This window comes from Xiphophorus maculatus, chromosome 19, assembly GCF_002775205.1.
Source record: "Xiphophorus maculatus strain JP 163 A chromosome 19, X_maculatus-5.0-male, whole genome shotgun sequence".
NCBI classification, from domain to species: Eukaryota; Metazoa; Chordata; class Actinopteri; order Cyprinodontiformes; family Poeciliidae; genus Xiphophorus; species Xiphophorus maculatus.
Window position 1 is genome coordinate 8,311,049 of NC_036461.1, and position 26,917 is coordinate 8,337,965.

The 26,917-nt window shown below is 39.1% G+C and overlaps 1 protein-coding gene across 1 annotated transcript; it reads left to right on the forward strand.

The window, feature by feature from the left end:
- The first annotated feature begins 5,217 nt into the window (after positions 1-5,217).
- LOC102229060 (E3 ubiquitin-protein ligase pellino homolog 2) lies at positions 5,218-26,357 on the forward strand. The gene is made up of 6 exons (XM_005797716.2): positions 5,218-5,561; positions 14,024-14,153; positions 18,456-18,557; positions 21,342-21,539; positions 21,646-21,834; positions 22,833-26,357. The coding sequence occupies exons 1-6, from the start codon at positions 5,485-5,487 to the stop codon at positions 23,409-23,411; spliced, it is 1,275 nt and encodes a 424-aa protein (XP_005797773.1). The 5' UTR covers positions 5,218-5,484; the 3' UTR covers positions 23,412-26,357.
- Positions 26,358-26,917: the final 560 nt, after the last annotated feature.

A 26,917-nucleotide genomic window follows, 5' to 3' on the forward strand; every position in this document is an offset into this window, starting at 1 on the left:
TGACTCATAAGAAATGACAGAGCCTATAATTTTACACCAGATCTAATGGGATGCACATCTTTAAAGAATTTCCACTTTTATCTCATTTGTACTCACAATATTTACCAAAACGTGTCGTGAATCCTGAGCTGCATGGTGGCGCACTGTTGCTTTGCAGCAAGAAGGTTGTGGGTTTGAATCTTGTTCTGAGATCCTGCACGTTTTCCTTGAGATTGGATGGAATCTCTCCAGGCTTCTCTCTCAGTTGACAACATGACTTTTAGGTTAATTGGTTTCTCTAAATTGCTTTTAGGTTTGAATGTCTGCATGCTTGGTTGGAAGTCCTGTGATGAACTGGTGAACCAGACTTACTCAATGACCACTGACAGACTGGTTTAGGCAATGGATGGGTTGTGAATCATAAAGATATTTTTCGAGAGATGGGACTATGAACACTGATCCTGAGTCAAGTGAGGAATGAAGTGCTTTAAATCTTGCTTTGAGGCTTTTCATTGTGATCTCTTGGATGAGTTGTTGATCCTCTCCTGTAGTAATTTTCATTCCAGTCTGTTCTTGAAGAGTTCATCAATGTTGCATGTTTCCTCCACTTGAAAATAACAGCTGTCACTGTTGTTTTATTCCCAAAGCCTTGGAGATGGCTTTGTAATCTTTTCAGACACTTATTGATGCCATTGTATTTTAATTCTCTTACCTTTTTATAGAAAATCTAAACAATTGTTGAAAAATACCATGTTTGCTATTTTACTTAACCACAGTGCATCTGTCTTACACCAATGTGTTTCATTTGTCAAAATTATTTAAATTCTCTTTACTATGTCACCCCTAAATACAATCCAATGCAAGATGCGGAAAATATCGGAAAACAACATAATCTGAGACAAATATTATGTTTTACTTTAATCTTGTGAATTGGATTCATACAACAATTGGGATGAACAGCTTTGTACTGTACTGGAAGCTGTAATACAAGTTCCACGTGAGTCAAATTGATGCTGACTTTATATGCATGGAGAGCTGTTGCTGTCTTGCACATTAAAAAGGCCTTTTAGACAACAAGGCTGTTGTGCTGACTGACTGGGAGAGAGGGTGGGTGTTTGGGTGGGTGGGGGATGTCGGGTCAAGAGCACAAGCAACACAAGATCAGCACATTCCTTGCATTCTCCCACACTGTCATGCTACAGTCAGCTGAGTGGAGAACTGGCTTTTGCTTTGATCGAAACCATGCGACGCAGCATGCGCCCACAACATCTTCATTACAGAGGAAAATGCCTTTCACTGGCTGGAGATTCAAGTTGCCAAAACATTACTTTGAGGTAGATTCATCTTAGCATACTGTCCATTTAAAGGATGTTATCTGCAAAATGTGATAAAACTGGGCTTAAAGGAGGAAAGTTAAAGCATTCCACTCTTACAACATACATATTTGTCATCCCTTGACTCAAAAATGTAGAATAGTCACATGATGAGTCTGTTGGACATCATATATGGTTGAGTAAATCCTCACTAAGAACAGTTCAGATGTTAACAGGGACTTTACCAGTCTGTTGTCATCATTGCTCACAGACTCTCTATTGTGCAACTCAGCTCTGCATGCTTCTTGCCTGGTAACATTGGACTCCTCCTCCTAAACTTAGATTTATACTCACGCTACGCCAGCGCAGCTTCAGCAAAGCAGCCCACTCCCTGCATCTGCTCTCCATCAGTGTGGTATGCGCCGGAGAGCCTTTGATCCCCACCCACCCCCAAATCTTCTGTGTGTGTTTATGTGAGTCAAACAGAGGTAGAAACAAAACCTGCAGTGCTCTTTTACAAAGACAATGCCCAGTGAATGAAAAGCACAGCAGAAAGAGGCAGTGGCACAAAAGAGCAGTAAACATTCATTAAACCCACTCCTTTAGGGGGTTGCCCTGAGCCTTTTAGTTACAGGTCTAACTCAGCTTTGTGTTTGTGAAGAAGAAACTCAGACATTTGTGGTGGTGATCAGCAAGAAAAACAGCAAAATATGAAATATTTCAGCTCCTTTTCCTATACATGAATGTCCAATAGTGCATGAGGGTGGGAATGGAAATACCTTCATGCACCACAGTGACCCCCATTGCTGCCTTTTTGTTTTTGCGTGAAGTGTTATTGCTCTTTGAAACTGAACACCAGTTCAAACAGAGGGCCATAATTAGAGGGGGGCACCGAAGAGGCCCCAGGCAGTGGGTGAGCACCTTCAGCCATGGATGTTCTTTTGAAAACAAGACTGAGGCAATAACGTGTTGACGAGACCACCAGAGAAAGGTGGGGAAGTGGAGCATTCACCAGAAATGCGTGAGAACAACTGGACATGTGACGTCATTCTCGTTTAAGTTGCAGTTTGAGCAAATTGTCAGTGAGTCAATCTCCAAAGAAATTTGTATGCCAGTAAGCCAATCAGTGATATGAGATGTGAAAATAACATTTCCAGGCATGCAGCTCAGTAGTGGTGTAACATGTTCCTACTAAAATTAGAAAAATAGAGCACATCATACTAAAGTCCTTACTCAGAGAATTGCTGAGTAAGCCTACCCTAGCCCTACCCTTTAAAATACTTTTGTTAGTTTATAAATCAATGAATGGCTTAGCAACAAACTACAGTGAAGACTTGTTGTTTTATCACCCTTCCAGATCTCAGGTCTTGTAGTTCAACTTTACCAGTAACCAGAACCAACTGGAGAAGCAGCATTCAGTTTTTATGCTCTTGTGACCAGGAACAAACTTCCAGAAAACTGCAAAACAGCTGAAAGAAACATTGAGTTCCTTTAAATCAAAACTGTAGACCCACCTGTATGGAGTTGGCTTTAACTGGAACATTGATTAATATATTTGATGTATATTTAATGATGATTATTCCTGATGAGTTTGATGATGGCATTTGACAAAATGTAATGTCTTCTGCTTGTTTCATAATTGGTTACCGTGTGATGTTTTGATCATGTAAAGCACCTTGAACTGCCTTGTTGCTGAAATTTGCAATACAAATAAACTTGACTTGACTTGATTTAACGTCACCTCTTAAACATATTTACACCCCTTCCTTAAAGCTTTTCCCATTTTGTCATGTTGCAAAACCAGCTTTCACTGCAATTACAGCTGCAGGTCTCTTGTTGTCTGTCTCCTGTAACTTTTATACATCTAAAGTTTTTACTAACTCTCCTGCACAAAATATCACAATTTTGATTTTGACTTTGGACCAGTGAAACACAAACATATGTTTTGATGTAAAACATTCCGTTGTAGCTTTGTGTGCATTAGGGCCATTTTCCTGTTGGGATTTGAACTTCCACCCCAGCCTCAAGTCTTTTACATTTTCAATGAGATTTTCCTCAAGCTTCCAGGTCCTTTCTGAAGAAAAGCCTCTTCACACCATGGGGTTTGATGCTAGTTTCCTGCCACTTTGTCCATTGTACTCTATAAACTTTAGATCGCATTAAAGCTCACCTTGCCCTGTCTTAATGGGTTTACTGTTCTTAATTAGCTTTTTTAAAATTTTCATATGATTGACTGAGCTGAGGTCTGTGAGATGTAAGAAGCTTTAGAAACCTGACATAAACTTCACCACTTTATCGTGACCTGCCTGCTGTGTCGCTTGGCCTTCATGTGATTGTTTACTCATGTTTTCTAACATACCTCTTAGATTTAGAGGTATTAAAATAAGATTGAGGTGAATATAACTAAGCAATTTTTCTTACTTCCCAATTATGCACAATTTATTCCTGGTCTGTCACACAAAATCTAAATAAAACATATAAGTTTGTGCTTGCATCATGAGAAAGAGTGAACAGGTTCAATGGATATGAAGGCATTGTGTTTGGTTGCACAATCAATCACATGCTTCGGCAAAACTGCCATAAATCCCTGATTATGGAAAGAGAGGTTTTAAAGAGCTCAAAGGAATCACAAACAAAATGAGGAAATCTGATTTCGCCATCTTTTTATTCCCCAAGAAAACAAACCAGGGGGGATTATTTTCACCATGTGTTTCCCATCACTGCTGCCCCCTCATCATTATCTATATTTATACTAAATATGAATATAGATCTGCTAAAGATACTTTTATGAGACTGTATTATTAATCATACAGACTGCATCTGAAATAATATTAGGAGCTAATATTAAAACCCCTTTGTTGAATATAAAAGCCTATTTATGCTATTGGGATAAAAAAATAAATAAAAAATCTGAATTAGCATTATTTGCCAAGTTTCGCAAGAAAAACCCCAAGGAATTTAACTTAAGTTTCACTTTGCTTTCAATAATTACATTTTAAATATTTTATACAAGAAAGGAAATAAAAATAAAATTATTTTTTTTGTACATCTATCTGTGTCTGTAGCAGCTGGTTTTTATATTTTAGTCTGTCTGATTACAAAAAAAAATTTTAAAAAGAAAAACCTTTTTTAAACCTTACATGAGTAGTTTCTTGGTGGGATACTATTTATTTTAATTTAGTAAAATATGTTGAAGTAGTTCTACTAACGTTTAGTCCTCTCCCCACCTCTTCAAGGGCTGTTTCAGTTACTGAGCCAAATAACAACAGATAATTGTTTATAATTTGCTACTGAAACAAATATTAAACATTTAGATTTTAACTAGGCTACAATCAAACAAATATTACTAGCATATAGTTAAAAATACAGCTTTAAATTTATTTGTGCTACAACTGTTAAATCAAATTATTCTTGTTCTCTCATTCTCACTCCCAATAAGCAAATATAAAAATTGTAGATTATTAGATTGTTGGTTTGGGCTAAATTCAAGAATTTACAAGGGAGGAGCCTCATGTTGTTGGAGGTTTGGTAGTGAAGTGTCAGTTCTCACAAATATTATAAAATGACGACCTGATCTGAATTATTAGATAGAAATTAATTTGTTGAAACAAATATATTTTTTCATGGGGCCCCTTTAAGAATTCCCAGATTGTAGTCTTTGTTTACATAACAGATGGTGCTACCCATGAATGTCGTAGGGTGGTGGAAATGGAAAACTAAACCCACGCTTTGATCACTTTATCCCCGCAATATTAAATCCACGTAAATAACATCAGTAGGTGTGAGTGTTTGTGTCTTTGAATAATAAATCGCAGTCATGTCTGCGCAGACTCACCGTAGGAAGAAGCAGAGCTGCTGAGGCGTCCCCCCCTACAGAAAGTAAAGCAGAAGTGAATGGTACAGTCCGGCCCTGCTCCTCGCTGTTTTTGTATCTGCTGTAGAGCGGATTCAACCGCCAAGTAAGTTACGCTCTGCTGTGGTTAGCCCAGGAAGTTACAGAGCAGTTTATTTTCCTTTCCCCCCCCACAAACAGACAACTGGATTTAATCGGATAGAGATACACGCATGATGTCAGAGTCATAAGATGTAGTGAGGGGACTTGGTGTCTTTTTTTTTCTCCTTCTCTCTTAAAGGGAATCTGTTAATCTTGTGAAACACTGTTATTGCTGTGGAGCTAACACAGTCAAGCCTCATGTTTTCGTCAAGCCAGGAGGAGCACTGCGCCCCGTCCAAAGACCCGGTGAAGTACGGGGAGTTGGTGGTGCTGGGGTAAGATTATGGCATATTTATTTTTAAATTTACTGGTTTAGGGCGAACAAGAGAGCGAGTGTTTAGTGTCTTAAAAGTTTCTCCGGATGTTCCTCTACCTCGCTCTGCCGAGCCGCTATAACCTGACTCTGAATTAGCAGTAATGTGTGTGTGTTTTTCTTTTTTATTTATTTGCGGTGTCGGTCGGATTTAACTCGGGTGGCCGTTGGGCTTAGTTTAGAAATTTACGAGCTCACGTTACTCCTCAAAGCAGACACGTGCGCAATCAGATATGCGGTCCAGTTGTTGATGATGATGTTGATGATGTCTCGCTCCCTGATAACCAGTGGGGTATAGAAACTAAAGCCTGACCAGATAATAAACACGTTCAGGACAACTTTAGGTACACCTCCTGGTTCCCAGCAGCCCCAGCCGGAGCGCTCCTCCCTGCCTTGGAAGTTGAATTCACGGGGCTTCAGGAATTCGGAAGTTGTGGTGGTCTCCACCCCCAGGCCCCCAGGCTGCTTCCTTTTCGGCTGCTACAACCCCAACCCTGCACAACTTTTGTTCTAACACGCACCATTGTCTGTTCCTGCTGGAAGGATTAATTATTACTCCCCATGGCATTGTTTAGTTGAATTATATCACCATACAAATAGGCACTAATATCGGAACAGCCTTGGAGGCTAAACCCCTGACAGGATCAAGTTGAGAATGAAGCAAGTAAGCAGTACAACTTTATCTTCATTGTGAAATTCTAAAGCCACATTGTGCAATTCAGAGGACAGGAAGTTACTGTGCATATGTCATCACTAACAGGACACAAGTCATCCAATTCTTTAAAAACAAAGCCAGGGGGTATGTTAGAGTTTGCATTGCGTGCCTGTGGTCAAAATCTATGTATAAACTTCACTTTGTGGATCCTAGGACTCCCATCCCAAGGGGCCTGATTGAACATCCACAAAGCCATTAAAAAGTGGGAAAGTTTTAGTGCTAGGGATGCAACGATTGCAGTTTTCTGGCCGATCAACTTAAAAAAATTTGGCCTTCTGATTTCAATTCTGGCTGATACTGATTTGTTTTACTAATGACTCTTATGTTATAAGGTCACAATACATGTTCAATGTTCCAATCTTATTGTGAAAAACATCAAACAATACCTGTGAAACAATAATCTTCCATGGCAAAACAGAAGAGGACAGTGGGTGACTTTCAGACCTTTGCAGAAGTCTGAAGATCGATTTTAATCCGAAATCATAATTTTGGATGATTGGTTATCATCCAAAATTAAGGAAAATTGGCCAGCCAATTGATTGGCACACTCCTAATAGTACTCTGACCATAGATGTCACTGTGTTCTTTCCATTTACAGTAGTATGAAATGTTAACTGAAGGGCCTCAATGTGTTCTGAAGACTGCAACATGGCTTGCAGCTACAAACATATTATTTTGTGTCATTACATGATAATACATGTAAAGTTTTGACAGCCGGTGTTTGTTTTTATTACTTCGCAAAAGTCAAGCCCTTTTGAATATAGTTCAGACTGGATATTTACATACACCATACTTTTTTTTTTGCTGTTTGGCATTAAATCAGACTAAATGTTTTCTGTTCTATGTCAGTTAGGATTAACTAAACCATTTCTGTTTGCTAAATGCCAGAACAATAGGGGAGAATTCATTACTTGCGTCATATTCAGAAGTGACATGACTTTAAAAACTCTGGATAGGTTAATTCCCAACATTGGACATAAACGGGGGAACATTTGTGGATGTACTTTAACGAAAGACCTTAAAACACACCACTCTCTTGCATAATATAATGGGAAACTCAAAAGACAACATATCAGGAAAAACATTGTGAACTTTGGGTATGATTTCCAGATAGCTGAAGGTGCAATATTCATCTGTCATCTGAGAACTGTGTGTATGAGCTACACAGGAGGTGGGAGCATCATGTTGTGTGGGTGTTTTGCTGCAGGAGGAACTGGTGCAACTGGTGAAAAGATAGATGGCATCACGTGGAAAGAACATTTTGTGTAAATGTTGAAGTAACATCTCAAGACATCATCCAGGAAGTTGAAACTTCCCCACAAAAAAAGTTTTCCAAATGGATAGTGACAATATGGATCCCTCTAAGTTAGTTAGAACATGGCTTAAGGAGAATCTGTTGGCCGAGCTGAAACGTTTTGTGCTACAAACCTGACTCAGCTGGATCAGTTTGGTTGGGGGAATGGGCCAAAATTACAGCAAACTGTTGTTTGTAGAAGGATTTCCAAAACATTTGACTTAAGTCAGACAGTTTACAATAAGGCAATGTCAAGAAAGCCTGTAAAATTTCCTCTCTCATTTAGCAAAAATGGTCATTTAAATGAGACCATTTCAAGGACTTTCTGAGTCCTCTTTGGGACTCAGAAAGTCCAAAAGTGACTGGATTTTTTTTCTGGTATTAAGCAACAGAGCAGCAGTGGAAATAAATGCTGTCTTCCTCTTTTCAATAAAAACATTAAGATAATTTTACATATTTTTCCATTTTAATTTACACATATTTCAGCTTTATTACTAGCTCCAATGTTAATATCACAAAATAAACCAATATTATGTGAAATAAGGCAGAAAAAAGTCTGCTGTTATTTTCAGCCGGGTTTTAGAGGAAGTTTAGTTTTCACCCCGAAGTACCAGTTCTCTAAAAAAGTGTATGAAAGTTTGATTTCTGTGGTGTTGTCTATCTTTGAGTGTGTAGGAGAATTGAAAGGTGGCATGTGTTGTTCTTTTATGCTTTTTTAAAAACTATTGTGCAAATGTACAATTGGAAAATCTTCTCCTTATGTTCCAAAGACGAATAATTTGTCCATAGACAAAAGTAAAGCTGCAACTTATTCATGAAAAAGGTGAAATACCTTAAACTAGTGAAGTAGTTTAAGGAATCTCAGTTTGAGACTTCTTGCAATGGAATGCTTTCTTAATCGTTAACCTTAATGGATTATTTCAGTATTAGCTGCATCTTGTTTCAGAACTATTGAATCCTTCAAACGTCAATCCAGATTTGTGGAAAATTACCAGTATTACAAAGTAACAACTGTGTATAATACTTTTTTTTTTTTTTAAAGAAAGCTCTAAACATCATTCTGGATAATTAAGCTCCAACATGTCCAATACTCTGTCATGCTTTGCGTTGTCAGTGATTAGACTTTGGTCAGTATTTTTACTCACCTCAAAGTTTGACATGAATTATTAACAGTTCTCGTAGTTTATGCTGTTCGAATCTCACATTTACAGCACTTGAAGCGAATAGCAGCAAAGTTATAGACTGGGGAGTTGAGTGGGTGGCTTTGTCCTTTGCCTCCAGCTGTCCATTCAACAGCCATCCTGCTTATTGTAAAGGACAAAAAGCACCGCTGACTGGTTATCACCCAGGGCTGAGCGTGTGGTGTGTTTGACGCCGGGACTTTTGTTCTCCCTCCTGACATCAAGACACATATGTGAATCAGATGTGACGGGTGCATAATCACTGCCGTGACATCACATCCCCATTGATAAAGCCGATGGTAGACGAGATAGCTGTCAGCATGGCACAAAGCTTGTTTGAGCTGCAGTTTCCCTCGGCGGCTTGTTGTCACGGCCGCGGCGGCTCTTATTACTTGCATGGCTGCCCGCCATCTCCGCCGCTCTCTGCTGAGGTGGGATTGGCTCGGTGCTGGTCAGCGAACGGAGGAAGGGGGGAGCTGGGGCTGGGTGGGTATCTTGGAAATGAAAGAAAGGATTGATCAGGACTCGGTCTTTGCTTTTCCTCAGCTTCCTCTGTTCATTGTGGCTCGGAGACTGGGCCCATTGAGGGAACTTTCTACATTTTTGCCATGAAAAAGTGCTCAGTAAAAAGAAGCCAGCTTAGCTTTGTTACAGACTTCCACTGATTGTCGATACATTACTCCTTAAGCAGAAGCTTATTACAGAAAAGAAAGCTGTCTTTGAAAAGTTTGTGTTTAGTTTTGTTTCATCCTCTGACCCTGTTGGATCAACATGTACAGTACCTAGAACATGTTTTATGTTCTCTTTGGGGCTGAAATGATTAATCAAATTAATCGTGATGAATCAATTGTTAAAATAACTGTCAACTAATTTATTGATTGACCATTAGCTGGAGTATGCAGACTCAAAAAAAGCCAATCAGAGCAGTATATAAGCCAAGACTTTACAACATGTATACATTTTGTATTCAAGTTGAAAACACCTTTGTCTGTAAATACGTTCTACCCAAAACATAGATTTATCTTAACCCAGTTTAAATTAATTAAATTAATATTATTTTACTGCGTTTGGGTAATAAAATATTTATTTTCTTGTTTAAATGAGGAATTTAATTATTTAGGGTTTGTTTGCATCTTCTGCTATTGTATAAAAAACTTAAGATGTGAAATGAAAACTCTGTAGAATGTGACAGTTCTAGGACTAATTGATTAATTGCCAGAATAAGCTATAGAATCATTGATTACTAAAATAATCGTCAGTTGCAGTCCTCGTCTTTTTGCAGATCTCTTTTCCCTAAATCCAAAATGCATGTTTAAAATATAATTCTTTAATTGAGAAGACTTTCCAAACCAGCCTGGCACTATGAAAAACTAATCACTCGGTAGACTGTTTGTGCATCAAGTGTTAGCAATGTTTTTTTTTTTTTATGGTGAAGGAATTTTGAACCACTCTTCTTTGTAGAATTGTCTAAGTTCAGGCTTTGACTAGGCCTTGTTTTAGTGTGAGTAAATTCAGAGGTGGACTTGCTGGTGTGTTTCACCCCATTTTCCTGCTGCACACTACCACCACTATATTTTAATGTTTGTATGATGTTCTTTCTTGTTCCCTTTAGTCTTGCCAGTCCACAGAATATTTTTTCAAGTCTTTGGGGTTGTTGAGATGTTTTTTTGGTAAATGTGAGACGATTATGTTGTGTTATTTTCATCCAGCAGGCATGCTGAAACCATATCCAGACTGATTGGTGTCGCTTTGTTTCTCATCTGTTCTTCAGTTTCTTTACATCAGGTCTATTTCATGTTGTCAAATGGGTCCTGTATAGGTGAGTTTTTGATCCTACAAATCAAAAAGATTGAACGAATCAGTGCTTAAAAAATGTGGTTTATAGCAGTTAATTCACATTTTGGGCCTGGTTGGTTTGGTTAGCTTTTTCCCATTAATAAATAAAATGACCATTTAAAGACTACATTTTTTGATTTATTTAAATTATAAATTTAAAGGTGGCAAAAACAGAAGATACCTATAAGGGGAGCAGACACATTTTCACAGCACCGTATCTCCTTCGTGTTCTGTAATCGGTACACTTTGACATTAACACAAGAGGTAGGAGGTGCTGTTGGCTCCTCACTGCAGCCCTGGAGGATACGCGATATGCCACAGTCTTCTAATCCCTGCTGCTAAATATTGGAAGGTAAATCCGCCGTCTGCCTGGCACAGGTCAAAAGGGAACGTGATCACAATTAGTTGGTAGAGCCGCTTTGAAGAGCCTGTCCTAGCTAATGTGACGGTAGCAGCTCCCGGATGACATGATATTGTTCTACGACGTGATGATGAATTAATTTAAAGCTTGTGGAGCTTTTTATTACAGACTTAGAGGTTATGTTCTTCAGTATAATTCATCATGGTGAAAATGCTAAGCTTCGTGTCAGCTGAATACATGCTTAGTGTGAGACATTCAGGAGCCAGCCAGTGCTGAGTGTACGTCTGAACAATGTAGGCCTTTATTTAGGCTGGGAGTTTCTACGGTTGATCTAGGATATTTGTCAACTGCTCTCATCCATTGTGGGGAATTTTAGTGCAGCGTGTGTGTTAGCTTAAAATGGGAATTTTATTGCAAAATTGAAACAATAAATCAAAACAGTGATGGCAGAAGAACTAACCTCAAGCATTGGCTTGTCTCCAGTAGGCCTTCAAAGTAAAACTTTTCATTTCTGTGGTTTCATGATATTCCAGCGTATTGTAACAGAGTGCTGCTCCTCCCCCACATGTTGCTGTAAACCATACATTGTTGGACATTAAGCAGGTGATGACAGCTGTGTATTCTACCTCTTTGTATCAAACATTGAAAAAGCAGCAGCATAAACTTTATTTATATGTGTGCTATAGATTAAGAAGCCATTTGGAATGCAATATTTATTGGTAATTTTATTAATGTCTTGAAGTCACTTTGCCCAATAGCTGTAAGATATTCAGCCTGACGGAAGGACAGGTGAAAAGAGTGTAGTGTGGAAATTATTCCACGATATTTCAGTTTCAGGTTATGTTAGAAACAATAAGAAGTCGTTGGAAAAAAATATTTGTCTTATAATTACAATGCTGTATAATTTTAGCTGCAGTAGAAATACTTGTTGCTTTTGTGACTTAAATGAACACAATTAGATCAGGAGTGTCGGACTATTTTCATTTCAGGCACATCAGACTGCTGTCAGAGGAATGGTTATGGCTGAAGGTGTTGATAAAACTACTTATTAATAAAATGTTAAAATATTATAGCCCTACAGTCACTGAGTACTTCTTAAAATTAAATAGTATATAACAGCTTTTTAATTGGTATAATTTGGCACTATACAAATGAAACTGATTTGATTTAATTTATAAAATAATATCTTCAAGTGTGATCCTCTAGAGTCCTGAGGGCCACATATATAAATTTGACCCATTGGATTGAGTTTGACATATGTGAATGAAGTTATGCTGTATGTCATAGATTGAAGTTTTTATTTAAAAACTATGGCATTGGTTAGTTCAAATCTCAGAAAAAAAAATTTTGATTTGTAAAAGCAGAGGTTCTATTAGGAATGATGTGCATACTCTCAAGCATTATCAAAAATGTGAGTAAAAATGAAAAAAAGAGCCATAAAATTGCTTTAGTTGTATGTTTTCCACAGAATCCGCCTTCCTGGCTCTCTGTGGGTGGCTTGTCTTACAGGCCAGCTTTGTGCACTGTGCTGACTGGGACCATGTGTTTCCCTGCCTGGCCAGCCGTATGGAGACACGGGACAGGTGGGCTAGCTTAGGAGGGAGTTGAGGGTGGAGGCGAAGGAGGTTCTGTCGCCTTTATGTTGTAACAAAGACGAGAGACGTCCCATTATGCCGCGGCCGGTTGAACCTCTTCCCTCAGATGAACTGCTATGCAAAGTTGGGGCGTTGGATGTAAATATTTCTGCTAGACGGTGTGGCTGTTTAGCGCTCTGTGGTTACGTGTGCGGGTGTGAGCAGAAGGTCTGCGTGTTGGATGGGAGTAAAGCATGGGGTGACCCAGCTGTAGGAACCAGCTGGTGGACAGAAAGTGGATCAGTCCCACCGGAAAGGGCTCCTCCATTCTTGAGGAGGAGCTTGGGCGAGGTGCCTCACTCTGGACAGAAGGGACAAAGCTGGAATCTGGTGTGAAGGGATCAGGAAGCAAGGAGCTTGTAGATTTCAGTAAAGGCTCTCAAATCATGTCAAATCTAAAATTATTCTGGCAATTAATCGATTGATTGCATAAAAAGTTTGGATATTGTGTAGATTTTCATTTAATCATGTAAGCCTTCTTTATACAACATTATTAATACATTAAAAGATGCAAAAGAACAAATAATTTAATCCCTTTTTTACATAAGAAAATAGACATTTCATTACCTAAAATGCAATAACAGCATTTCTTGTGTGTGCTTGATTGTTTGTAGCAAAAGGATTCATCTGCAGCCAAAAAATACTTCCAACATCATCTGTTGACTACTTTTTTGATTAGCCAATTAATAATTGTATAGAAAAAGGATGCTTAACAAGTTTTTCTTCTTACAGAATTTGAACCAGGTGAAGCTAAAACTGTCACATGAGTTTCTGGTAGAACATATTTACAGACAAAGTTTTTTTCTTATCTTCAATGCAGTGTATATATTTGTTGTACAGCTTTGGCTTAATTACTGCTTGAGGGTGTTGTTCTTTCACAAAATGTCATGTTTTAGTGTTTGTATTCTCCAGTAAACAATTAATAAATTAGTTGCCAATTATTTCAATAATCAATTAATCACGATTGTTCCAATTAATCGTTTATGCCTTAGTAGCTTTCTATGTCATTATGTTAAAATATGCTCAGTTTGCCACACAGTCTGTGCATTTTAAAATGTGTTCCTGCTTGTAGCTGCAGTTTACGCAGCCCCACTCAGTGAAATCACCAGAATGCATTATGTAATAAGAGACATTATCCAAGGTGACGCTTAGATTACTAATATGGTGTATTAGATTGCCAGTGATGTAATGCGTGGAAAAGCTCCCATTCAAAGCACGCAAATGTTTCTAAATCTCCATGCGTACTTTTTATATGATTACAAGAATTTTCCCTGTAAATCTCATTACACACATCTTTTTGGAGCTGCAAAAAAATGGCTTTTTATCCAGAGGGGGAAAAAAATAACTGTGAATGCTGTCCTTTTCTCCACCCCGTCCTAACCCCCACCTCCCCACTGTGACAGGTACAATGGCTCTCTGCCCAATGGAGATCGGGGTAGACGGAAAAGCAGATTTGCGCTTTTGAAGAGGACCAAAGCCAACGGTGTTAAGCCAAGCACCGTGCACATCCTCAACACACCCCAGGATAGCAAGGTACAGAACAAAAGATGACTTAAGATTTAATGAACACACTGTCGCTGTGAATGGTGTATATTTTGGACCAAATATGTATGAATGAAGGTGTGAAATGTTGTTTTTCTCCTGAATCTGGTGGAGTTAAAGTGAAGGGAGAGTCTTTAGGCAGCAAGTTTCCTGTTCTCTGTCCCTCATGGAACCTGAATGTACGTTGCTGTTGGCCCTGACCATTGTGTTGACATTTCCAGTTCAATAACCATAGTTCCTAACTGGGCCTCATTGCTTCTCTTCACACCAGAGAGCCAGGATAACATGTTTCCCTTCCCGCATTCCTCGTCTCGGTTTCAGAGCCAGGCCGTTAAACAAGGAGCTGCTTTTCTCTGCTGTTATTCAGACGTTTGTTCTCGCTTTAGCTCTCCGACCAAAGGCTCTCAGGTTCAGGTTTCTGTCACCTTGTGTAACGTGACTCCTGGTATCTGCTCAGAAGGTTTTCTTTCAGGGAGAAAGGCCTTTTCACAACAGAGATGGAGCTTTATAGCTGAGTGTTGGGATGCAGTGGTTTAAAAAAAAAAAGTATTTTTACTCCTTGAACTTTTTCACATTTTGTCAGGTTACAGCCTCGGATTTCAGTCTATTTTATAGAGATCATATGTGATAAAATTTAGTTCAACTCCCTTTACTCCAGGGATGTCCAAAGTGTGGCCCTTGGGCCAATTTCCCGCCCCTGGACTTCTTTTCTGTGGCTCCCAACTGCAATTTGATAGTGGTTCAAATTTAACCTGCCAGCACAGATGACTGTTGCAGGTGGGGACTTTATTTACTGACAAGTTAAATCCTTAAACATGAGGAGCACAACACAACATGTTTACTTTTTAATATCCACACGTTGGCTTTATTTTTTTTATTTGATAATAAGTAGGACTTTTAATTGAAAACAGACTTTATACCCAAATGTTTTTATCAAGTTATTGAACTCTGCTAAGTCTTGAAAGTGTTTTCAGAGAGTTACCTGAATCCTGTTTTAACTGCTAGAAATAGACAAAAAAATAATTTCCCAGGCCAAGAAAATAGAAAACAGTCGACCTCCAGACATTTGTCTTTTAACAAGGCAAACATGTAAAACCTTATTTAGGTTTTGAGCCACAATAATTTGCACACACCCTTTTCATACAAATCTCCAACCACCCTATTTTTTCCAATATATTGAACACTAAGTTTAATTTTTTCAGCACGCTAACAAAAAAACATCACAATAAAATTTGTTTTATTTCTTTAGGTTTTCAAAAATTTTGGGCCCCCAAACATTTTGGCTTGACAATTTTGGCCCAGGTCACAAAAAGTTTGGACACCGCTGGTTTACTTTGATACCCCTAAATAAAATTCAGTTCAATCAAGTTTTCAAAAGAGAATCTCTGTAAAAAAATGTGGCTGCTCTGCGTTTAACTCCATCCACAATGGTTTTCTTTTGGTCCCTCCCTCATAAACTCCAAATTTATTGAATTCAAAACAAACAGCAACTCTCTCAGCAGATTCTCCACCTGAGCTGTGAATTTCTGCAGCTCCTCTGGAGATCCCATGTTGTCTTGACCTACGGCTTTGGTTTGATAGGTGGAGAGCCATTCCATGGCAGCTTTGTTTTTGTGCCAGTCGCTTTTTTTTATTTTTAGACGATGGCTTGAATTGGGCTCTGTGAGATGTTCAAAGCGTAGGAAATTGTTTCCTAACCTGACCCTGCTTTATGATGCTGTTTGTTCACTGATGTTTGCTAACAAACCTCTGAGGCCTTCACATAACATCTGGTTTGATTCTGAGATTTAATTACCGTACACACAGGTGAACTCTGTTTACTAATTAGGTAAATAAAAACAAGAAATAATGCATCATTGTCCTTTCTCTTCCCCAATTATTCACTACTTTATGTAGGTAATGAATTCAAAGGGAAATACACTGGAAAATGTGATGAAGTTTAACTTTCGCAAGGCAATGTGAACTGTGATGAATATAATTTTTCAGAAATGTATGCTGCATTGTTTGTGGCTTTAAAAGAACAATAAGTGGTGTATGTTGGAGGCGTTTTGAGTATGGGAACTGCTGCGACGTTCTTCCTCTTTTACCTCTGTTCCTCTTTGCCACCCTGTTACCAGGCCTGGGATTATTATTGCTGAGCGAGCGGAGGATGTTGTCGCAGTCGGCCAGCCCTCCTCCACTCCCAGCTGCACGTACAGTCAAAAATAACCATCTGCGAGAGACAAACAAGGTGCCGAGCCAATGGAGTGATTAAATATATGAAACACTGAAGGAGTCAGATGAAAGAAGCCATCTTTTTCTCCTGTTTGGAGCGGTCTGCCAGCGCCGCTCACGCTCCCCACCGGTGCAGCCTACGAATGAACTGAGAATGCCCGGTGGCTGAACGGGAACTCTCACATGTCTGTGCACACGCTGGTGTTCATGACAGATAATGAGAAGCTCCCATGATGGCGCTGCCAGCCTTCGACTCGCTGCAGTTTATTTTGACTCAAGTCGAGGGGAACACGGTTATTTTTACTCGTCTTTCTTTTTTGTGTAAGCGCTCGTTTTCCTTTAGCTTCCGAACAGGTGGAGCAGCGTTTGTTTGCGGCGATGATGACATTTGTCCCCCGTCTGTGTCTGAAGTTACGGCAGAGCATTGCGGCTCTGGTGACCCACTTTCTCTCTCCCTTTTTCCCTCCCGCACGTGACAAAATAGGAAAGGAGGAGGGATGGGGGTGGAGGGTTGTTTTGGAAATGGCATTTGCAGATAAGAGCTGGATGATGGTGGCATGTGTTTAAGTGTTGGTGAGAGCTGCTTTTTGGGCCTTAACGCGCCCTCCCCTCAGTACGCTGACTGGCAGATCAGCCGCTTGGCGAGCTCGTGCTAACCGAGGGCCAGCGGGCAGTTTATGGTCACTGTCATGGGAGTGTGACTTTACAGGCTTTTCTCTGTTCCTGTTCCAGGAATTTGTACCGCACTGTGCAACTTAAGGTAATGCAATAAAGAAATTGTGCAATAAATTGGAAGGATTTTTGTTGTACTTTTGTCTGTAAAGAGGAAAAACAAGGACGAAAAGTATGCACAACTCCACCGCTGGATGGCTTTCATTTGTTGAACGGTTTGTGTCTCAATAATGCTGTTGGTTTGGTTTCTTCCGTCGTAAAGCTAGCATGAGTGGACGGAGGGTTTGCGCAAGGATGTTTTGTGGCATTGTTCCTGTACGGCTGGTGGTATCGAAGCCACAAACAAGATGTAAAAGTAAAATAATTCACTTCTTTGTGAATTAGGTAGTAAGTTTCAGATGCGGTGCCTGGCAAAAGTATTCATACCCTATGAAGCTTTTCACTTTTTACCACATTAAAACCACAAACTTAATTATTCTATGGGAATTTAAATTAATAGACCAATTCACAGTGGTGCATAGTTGTTAAGTTGAAGAAACACTGCTGCATAATTTTCAACTTTACAAATGAAAATATGTAGTTTTCATTTGGATTCCTCTTTATCCACTGATGCACACAAATGAAATTTAGTGCAATCAGTTGCCTTCAGAAGTCGACTATATTCCACCTGTGTGATTTTAACATGAGTGCAAATCAACAGAACATTAACATAAGAATAAACTAAGAAACTCAACACAAAGAAAATTAACTTATATGGCAACATCTTTGAACACAGAGAAATAAAACATTCTTAGATATATAGAACAAAATGGACAACAAAGAATGGATTAAAACTTAAGCACAAATAAAACACCTAAGGATGTTGGTGGGGATTCATTTTATTATGAAGGCTTCATATGCAGTTTAGGAACATTTGAATTTAGATTTTTGTCTTTTCCAGTTCTAGCTCAGTATGAAAATAAAATAACGTGGAAATATTTTTTGTATTTCCAGACTGTCTGAATGCCTAAAATGTTTTGTCCTGCCTTCTTTGTGTCCTTTTTTTCTAACGTACTTCTGTCAGTTTTGTTTTTTATTCTGTCTTTCCTTTCTTCCTACCTTTTCTATCTCCTTTCTGTCCTTGTGTCATACTTACCATTTTGTCTTTCCATCCTTTCACGAGTCCTTCCTTCTGTCTTATGTTGTTGGTTCCTTACTGACTTCTTTCTCACCTCCAGTTTCTGTTATTCACAGTTTCCATATTTAAAGCCTTTCCAGTGTTTTACATTGTAAGATGAACCAGAAGGTTTGGGAAATCTGGAAAGTCTGAATATGGAACAGTCTGGAGCCTTCACATCTAAAATGTGTATTAACCAAATTACGGCAGTGCGGTGTGTCCTAAGTCTGAATTGTGTTGTCTTCTTTCAGGCTGTGAACTGTAAAGGCCAACACAGCATCTCCTACACGCTATCCAGGCACCAGACGGTGGTGGTGGAGTACAGCCATGATAAAGACACAGACATGTTTCAGGTGAACGCCCTGTTTAATTACGCGCTTGGATGTAAAGGAGGCTGCATCTAAATTTCCCATGTACACTGCAGCTGATCATCGGGTTTTAATTAGAAGCTTGTACGTTTGAAAATAATGTTAGAAAACGACATATTAATGTTTACAATGTGTGTTTTAAAACTCAGTGACAAGGCAAAGATTTTTTTCTTACATTTGAAAGCCAATATATAAATACAAAAATATACATAATGCAGACTTTATTATAAAGTTCGAAAGTGGAGCAATATGAGTTCCACAAAACAAGAGCATTCACAAATAAAGGATTTCGGAAGTTCTCAGAGAAGAAAAGTGACGAAATGAAAGAGGAAATGCTTATTTCTACCTCTGGTTTCCTCTTTATCACTTTGTTGCTTAAAGCTAAGTTTGAAGACATATTACCCCCCTTCACAAAATATAACTATCTTTCTGTTTAGTTTGTGTTTTTGAAGCACTATCTCAGGATTTTTTATTTGAAACAGCACAAAGCCATCTGAATCTGAAACTGGGCCAGTTTCACCGCGTTTTTAATAAATGGATGCTAATTTTGAGACTGACGGCAGCAGCACGTTTAAAAACGGAGCCGAGACAGGAACTTCAAAAGGTCAGTTGCCTACAGGTCAGCAACATGTTATAAAAAGAGCCTCTGAGAGGCTGAGGAGCTGGGTGGGTGTGGTTCAATGAGTGGGCCTATAATATAAACACCATGTTTTCTGTCTCAGAGTCGCTACACGGCTCACGTTTGGTGGCCTGTAATAGAAGTTGGAGTGCCTTGCAAAAATATTTATACTCCTTGAACTTTTCCACCACTTCACAACCAAACACTTCAGTCTATTATTACTGGGAATTTATTGGGAGGAGGGGTCGGCGGCCTTTATCATCCAAAAAGCTCCTTCTCCTTTCCTAGAGCTGCAAAACACACACAGTCCACATTTAAGTAAAGACACTTGTTTTATGGTTAAGTTAAGGAATTATATTATATATCTAATTTTATGTTTTAGAACAAACAAAACATTTATTTTACCATATTTATGAAATAAAAACATTATTTAGAGCCTATTTACCAAAGAAAAGGACAAAAGAAACTAAATAAATAAATAAAATTGCGAGAATAAAGTAATAAAATTATGACCGTAAAGTCATAATATTATGGGAATAAACTGGTACTACAGTAAAGTCAACATTACGAGAATACAGTCGGAATATTAGCAATATAAGTCGTATCTGTGTTTGTGGGGTTATAATTGCTGTCATGCAGTCAGTCATTCAGTTTCCCAAAAAAGAAGCAACAAATAGTTACTTTTATTGTTCTCATAATAGTACCACAAAATATCGTTATAAAACTTTACTCCTATAAAGGAGCTACTGTGCACACTATAAAGGACACATTGAAGTTTGTGTTACAAAATCAGAAAAGTTTTGTAACATTGCAGTGCGAATAATTTTGCAAGGTGCTGTAACTGTAAGAAAAAAAACATCATCTTATTGCATAGCTTAACATTTAATACTATTTAAAAAAATTATAGTTGCAGCAGTGTCCTCCACACTCAAGAGAATATAAGCCGTGGGAGTTCAAAGTGAGGCCCGGGGGCCATTTGCAGCCCCTGGACTGATTTTGTGCGGCCCCCCGACCACAATTGAAGAATGAATTAAATAAATAAAGACAAAACTACAACTTTTAAATTAAAACCTATTTACAGAAATGATAAATCCAACACAAACTGATCATCTTTCTCAAGCTTTCAGTTTTCCGTCTATTCTCATGGTGAACAGGACCACATCTACTCATAGATTAATGCTCTGATGTACACCTTGGTGCACCAAAATCTGGTTTTAGTGGATCTATTAAAATGTGGCTAAAACTACAGCAAATGTTTTCAAATCAAGGCTGACCTAGATCCTGTTTTCATTGTGGTTTTCATTTTCCAGTTTTTGTCAGTCAAGTCCAAAATAATAAGCAAACTGAATGCCTTTGATTTCACAAAGAAAACTTGCAAAACCAATTAAAGTTTTTTTTATCTACTAATCTGTTCCTACAAACAACAAAAAAATCTGACTACTTTATTTATTTAATTAAAAATAATTTGCGCTTAGTTTACTATCATGTAGGTAAAAAAAAAAAAAAATCACAACATATTTTGGTGATTCTAGGTTTTAGCTGATCATCTGGGTCCACAAGAGAAAAGGTTTAGACAGCCCTGTTATGAACTATCCAGTTTATTCTCCCAAAGCCATTTCCTGTTATTGTTTGGTTGTGTTTTAGAGCAGCATGGGTAACCAGAAAGTCAGTGCCAAACTGAACAAGAACACCAGTTGTAAAACTTTGTTTCCACATGAGAATGCCATGCTACGTTGCAGTGAAGCGAGTTTGTTTGATAAATGTTCAGTTCCACGCTGAACTGCTGTGCCTTTAGACGCTAACAAACAGGATTATTTGATTGCCGCTGAAATCCTGAATCAAGTGAGAATGGTGAAAACACTTTACTTTTATTTCTGCGTAAATTGGCCTGCTTACATCCCAAATGTTTACTCCAGCATTAGTGAAGACGGAGGTGACGCAACACAGTAGTAAAGATGCCTCTGGCCCAACGCTTTTGAAACCTGTTTTTAACTTCAAGCCGACGCTGAGCTTTCAAAAACAATCAATTTCTCAGTTTCATCATGTTCAATGGTTATTTTTCTCGTTCATAATTCCAGGGGTAAATACATTTTAAAATTGTAAACTTTATTAAGGGTTTTAATGAGCTGAATGAACGATTTGTTGTGCAGATTGGCCGTTCCACGGAAAATCCCATAGATTTTGTGGTTACTGACACCGTAGCAGGAGGCCAGGATGGAGAGGAGACTCAGATCACCCAGAGCACCATCTCTCGCTTCGCCTGCAGAGTCGTCTGCGAGCGCAACCCCCCCTACACCGCTCGCATCTATGCAGCTGGATTTGACTCCTCCAAAAACATCTTCCTAGGGGTAATTACTAGTTGCTGTTAATTTATGGGGTTTCACAAACTTCTACATCAGTTCATGGGACGAAAGTATTTTTTTAATATAATAAAATACTATTTTACTGCATTAGGAAAAAGCAGCAAAGTGGAAGAACCCTGATGGTCACATGGATGGGCTGACGACCAATGGGGTGCTTGTAATGCACCCTAAAGGAGGCTTCATGGAAGAGTCCAAGCCCGGCGTCTGGAGAGAGATTTCCGTTTGCGGAGATGTCTACACTCTGAGAGAGACCCGCTCAGCGCAGACCCCAGGAAAACTGGTGTGTATACATACAACAACTGCAAACTTATATCTCATGAATTTTATTTGTATTTTATGTGTTTGACCAACATAAAGTAGCCCCCTTGGAATAATTTTATGCAGCCCGCATATTAAGAATGGTACAAATTTGACCCTCTAAGCTGATAAGATGATGCTTTATACATTTTTATGATGATACCTAAAATATTTGCTACAACAAAAAATATTTTTTCTTTTATTAGCCATGTTTTTTACTTTGATTTTAATATCATTGAAGTCTGGCTCAACAGACTTGAGCGCCCAGCCATTAAACTTGGCTAAAGACATCATGGATTTTAGAAGAAAGTTCCCGTCTCTGTTCCTGAGATTACACTGAAAATCAAACCAACAAAAAAGAAAACTTTCTACCAAAAAAGTTAGCAACCTATACACCTTTCCTTTATTTAGATAAACATCTGAGACTGTTTTCAATAAATAGTTCTCTTTTACTTTGTTTCATGGAAATATTGCATGCTTCAATCAGAAAAATTAAAGATTTCTAATAAAATTACACAGCATTTTTAACTAAGAAAAGGCTGCAGTCATTGTTCTGCTTGAAAGTAGGAAAGGTAGCAAACATTGATCTCGAACTTCTCACAGGTTTTATTAGGTATTTTTTATGTAACTGAATAGCTATGTGTAATACGCCTCGTTAGAACGTCACTGAAGAAGTGTGATTTTTATTACTAAACTGCACACATTAACTGCATTTATTCATATTTTCATTTATTTATTGATGCTCTAATTGAACAAAGAATTGAGAAAATTGTAAAACAACATTGACAATTTTGGGGGATTTAAAATATCATCATTTGGAATTTATCATGACAGCAATAAATCAAAATTCTTATCACAATACAATAAATGCCCAACCCTAATGTGCAGTTTCACAGTGCTGTTTGTGTGTTGGTCTATCACATAAAATACTCATTTAAAACACTGAAGTTTGTCAGTAGGATTTTGTCTCCCTTTTTTCAGGTGGAGAATGAGAGTAACGTGCTGCAGGACGGCTCTCTGGTGGACCTATGTGGGGCCACTCTGCTGTGGCGCACCGCAGAGGGTCTCTTTCACACTCCCACCCAGAAGCACCTGGAGGCCCTGAGGCAGGAGATCAACGCGGCACGGCCCCAGTGCCCCGTGGGTCTCAACACGCTCGCCTTCCCCAGCATGCAGCGCAGTCGGGCCCTCTCCTCTCTGGAGGACAAGCAGCCGTGGGTCTACCTGGCGTGCGGGCACGTGCACGGCTACCACAACTGGGGCCACCGCTCCGAGCGGGAGCCCAACACCCAGCGGGAATGCCCCATGTGCCGGGTGGTGGGACCCTACGTCCCACTGTGGCTGGGCTGCGAGCCCGCCTTCTACGTGGACACGGGCGCGCCCACTCACGCCTTTGTGCCGTGTGGACACGTGTGCTCGGAGAAGTCGGTCAAGTACTGGTCAGAGATCCCTCTGCCCCACGGCACCCACGCGTTCCACGCCGCCTGCCCCTTCTGTGCCACGCAGCTCGGCCCCTCTCAGGGCTGGTCCAAGCTGATCTTCCAGGGCCCGGTGGACTGATCCGAGGATCCCTGCTGCCGGAACGTTCTGGGAAACCGATCAGATAAAAACCGTGCTTCATTTTTGCAAACCAGCCTTGAAATGGAATGAGTTTGGTTGAGTTTTGGCTGTTTACGTGGATCCCGTTCAACAGGGAGCCATTACAATTGTTTAGGAGCTTTTCGGATGGAGTGAGAGAGTGCTCTGTCCAGACAACCAGTTGTTTTATCCAAGGCTTCATTGTCAGGGTGTTTCGCCACACCATCAGATTACTCTTAAACAAATGACTTATTTCTCCCACCAGGTGTCTTTGGGTCTGTTGGGAAAGGAAACAGTTGTTTAGTTTCTGATGGGATGGAGTTTTCACAGAGCCAGACAGCTGGACTGTTGGCTGGGAGAAAAGCCAGGAGGAACTTTGGGTTTAATGGCTAAATAGCCAAAAATAAATAAATAAAAAATGCCTCCAATCGGTCCTCTTGGCTGTAAACTCTTAATGGCATCCAAATCACGTAACTCGCTAGAAGTGGCTTCCATTCACCGAACAAACTTTGAGTTGTACAGAGATGAAATCCAGTGCCTGAGATCCTGATTTAAAAAAAAAGCGGGAATATTTTTATTAGAAATTGAAAATATATATATTTTGTGGAAGGTAAAGAAAGAGATGACAACCCACGTGTGCTTTACTACACTTAGGTTGTTGGAATGTTTTGTAACCCAAATGTTAATATATTTTTCTCCTTCATATATAATGTGTGTGAGAATGAATGCATGTAATATGGTGTGTCTGTGTGTGTGTGTGTGTGGGTTGGATTGTGTGGCCCTGCATCATTTCACCCCGACCGCTTCTTATGATCTCACATGCCAACCCAAACTGCTAGCAGAGATGTCGCAGGAATTAAAAGAAGGTCACCGGGTTTCAGAATGATGGTGTGGGAATCCACCGAATCCTTTCTGCTGGTGCTCTAATTATATGACCTGCTTTCTCAGTTAATGTCAGGCCCGCTCACAGTCAAATGTGACATTTTGGCTTTACAACTGACACCTACGTTGCTGATCAGCTTTGCACTGCTGTTAGCTTTATCCTGTACTGGGTCTGATCCAAGGCTGTTAAACCCTGGCCATGTTCTCAGTAGCATCGTGAGATTATAATGCAAGATGGAACGGCCACCGTTTTAGTGATCCAAAGTGTTTCTGTGAACCCAAACTCCTGCAATGACTGACCACTGACAGGTCGGAATTATAGCAAAGTCTGTTCTGTACCTTAGCGCAGGGTTCCTACACGCTCCCAAAGACTGTGAAAGTGTCAAATTAGCTTTTAAAGTGAAAAAGTATGGAGCAAAATGAGTATGGAAAACCGTTGTATCCATGTTCCATTTGCCAGACAATGAGAATACGATTTTGTAATGACTTGCTCTAAGAACGTGGAGTAAATTTGAGATGTATGAAAGTAGTCGTATGCCATCACAACTCATTTTATTTTAAATTTTTAGAGTTTACAAGCTGACTATCTCCTATTTTTATTAGATAAAATAATTTTCTTGCGATAAGAACCAGCTGCTAACATGACTGTTCTGATTGCTAAGTTGACATACTTATCTATTGTTTCAGACAATCCGACTTTTAATATATCATGGTGTTTCAGTGAGATGGTTTACTTGAAAAACCAACAAAAATATCAAAACCTCATCATCTCAGTAACATTTTTTATAACATTAGAAAACTAGCACCCTTGTGATCTTGTGGTAAGAAATTAACGAAAAACTTGCTGACCCAAAGTTAATATTTATTTATCTCAAGATGTTGAGATGATAAAACATCACTGTCAGAAACAAACTAGGTATTTCCATTTTGATTTTGTTACACTAATGCAACAAAACCAACTTGGGGTCTTGTTATTTTAAAGTAATGAGAAATTAATAATGGTGTCACTACAAGTTTGAGATAACAACTTGAGATAACTCGTACTGTCAAAATTGATACTTACAGTTTCACTGCAAAAAAGTTTGGAGTTGGTTGCATCAGGATCAGATGTGTAAACCACATAGATAAAAGATATTTTGGGCTACTTAGAGTGATTACGTGCAGCTTTTAGTTTGTATTGCTGATACTAAACCTCAAATTGGAAAAAGAAAAAAAAAAACAACAACTAGTAAATCGCATTAAACTTTTAGACCCAACTGTCTGACCTAATCTGGAAATTGAGACATTTGATAATCTGACTCTTGAGTTTTAAAGTGGAAGAATGTGTAGGAACCCTGTCTGTCTGGAATAACAATGTTATCCTGCTTTATGCCAAATTTAGTAAATGATGTTGTGGTAAAGTCGTCCAGAACAAAGTAGCAGAGGAACTAAAACAGAAGAATCTGGGAGAAATGGCTTGAAAACACTGTTCCCATATGTGAAAATCTCATCAGTTCTGCTTGTAGTAGAGCATTAAGAAGGTGGGATGTTGACTGCATTCAAGTAAACTTCCAGGTTGAATCATAAAGAATAAAATTAATTCAGGTATCGCTACAGGGGAAAAAAATTCAATGTTTATTTTTTATCATTTGGGATTTTCCACAGAGAAACCATCTAAACATTCTTGTAATTCTTTACAAATACCAGCAGCATTACTTCTACTTCATACCACTAAGAACCTCTTGGTTTCTGCTTATTTCATGTAACTGCCACGCAAGGTGATGCACTAAGCCTAGAACTGTACAGTAGCATTCCCCTCTAACGGTTTTAAGCTCAAACACTGTGCCCATTGCTTGAGACCGTATTCTGTAACAGCTGCAGCGTAGCCGCCTCAAACATTCCTCCTCGGTAAACATGGGTGGGGCTTGCAGTTTCTCCCAAGGGCTCGTTCTATGAAATTTGTATTTTTTATTTCTATTTTTTTCCTGCAGGAATTCTGTACACAAGCCATAGAACACACCGAAGCTCCTGATGCCTCCTTTGCAAAGAATAAAAATATTTTTTAAATAACAAACCGGAGTGAGTTGGGCTTCTTTCTCTGACTGTCAGATTGTATTTTATACTTGTGGTTAATGGCCGGCGGCTGCGGGGCATTTGATCCACTGATTTAAAGAGCTGTGTGTATTTGAAGAAGATTTGTTGGTTTTCTTATTCAGCCCTCGCCTTTGAACTCCAGATGTCTGTGCTGTGTTCACTCAGCCAACACAGCAGTAATGTTTAATCATACTTACACATGTGTTTCATCATGCGTCTGTGTGAGCATTGTACCTACTATCTTGCTTGCGAGTGCTGGCTCTACATGTTGATAACTCTTATCAGGATATTTTTACTACAGATAAGCCAAAAGAATGTTCTTGAAGTTTGTTTTCTGCACATTTCTTCGTTTTATGGGAATCCGTTCTCCTTGCTGCGCATTTCCCACAGAGGCCACAGGAGGGCACTGTTTCCTCAACAATAGAGCTGTTGGCACTGCGCCTAGAGGCATCCAACAGCCGCAGCAAAAAGATGAAAGTTTTTATGTGCGCATAAATTCATCACATAAATACATTAGAAACAAGAAAAAGAGA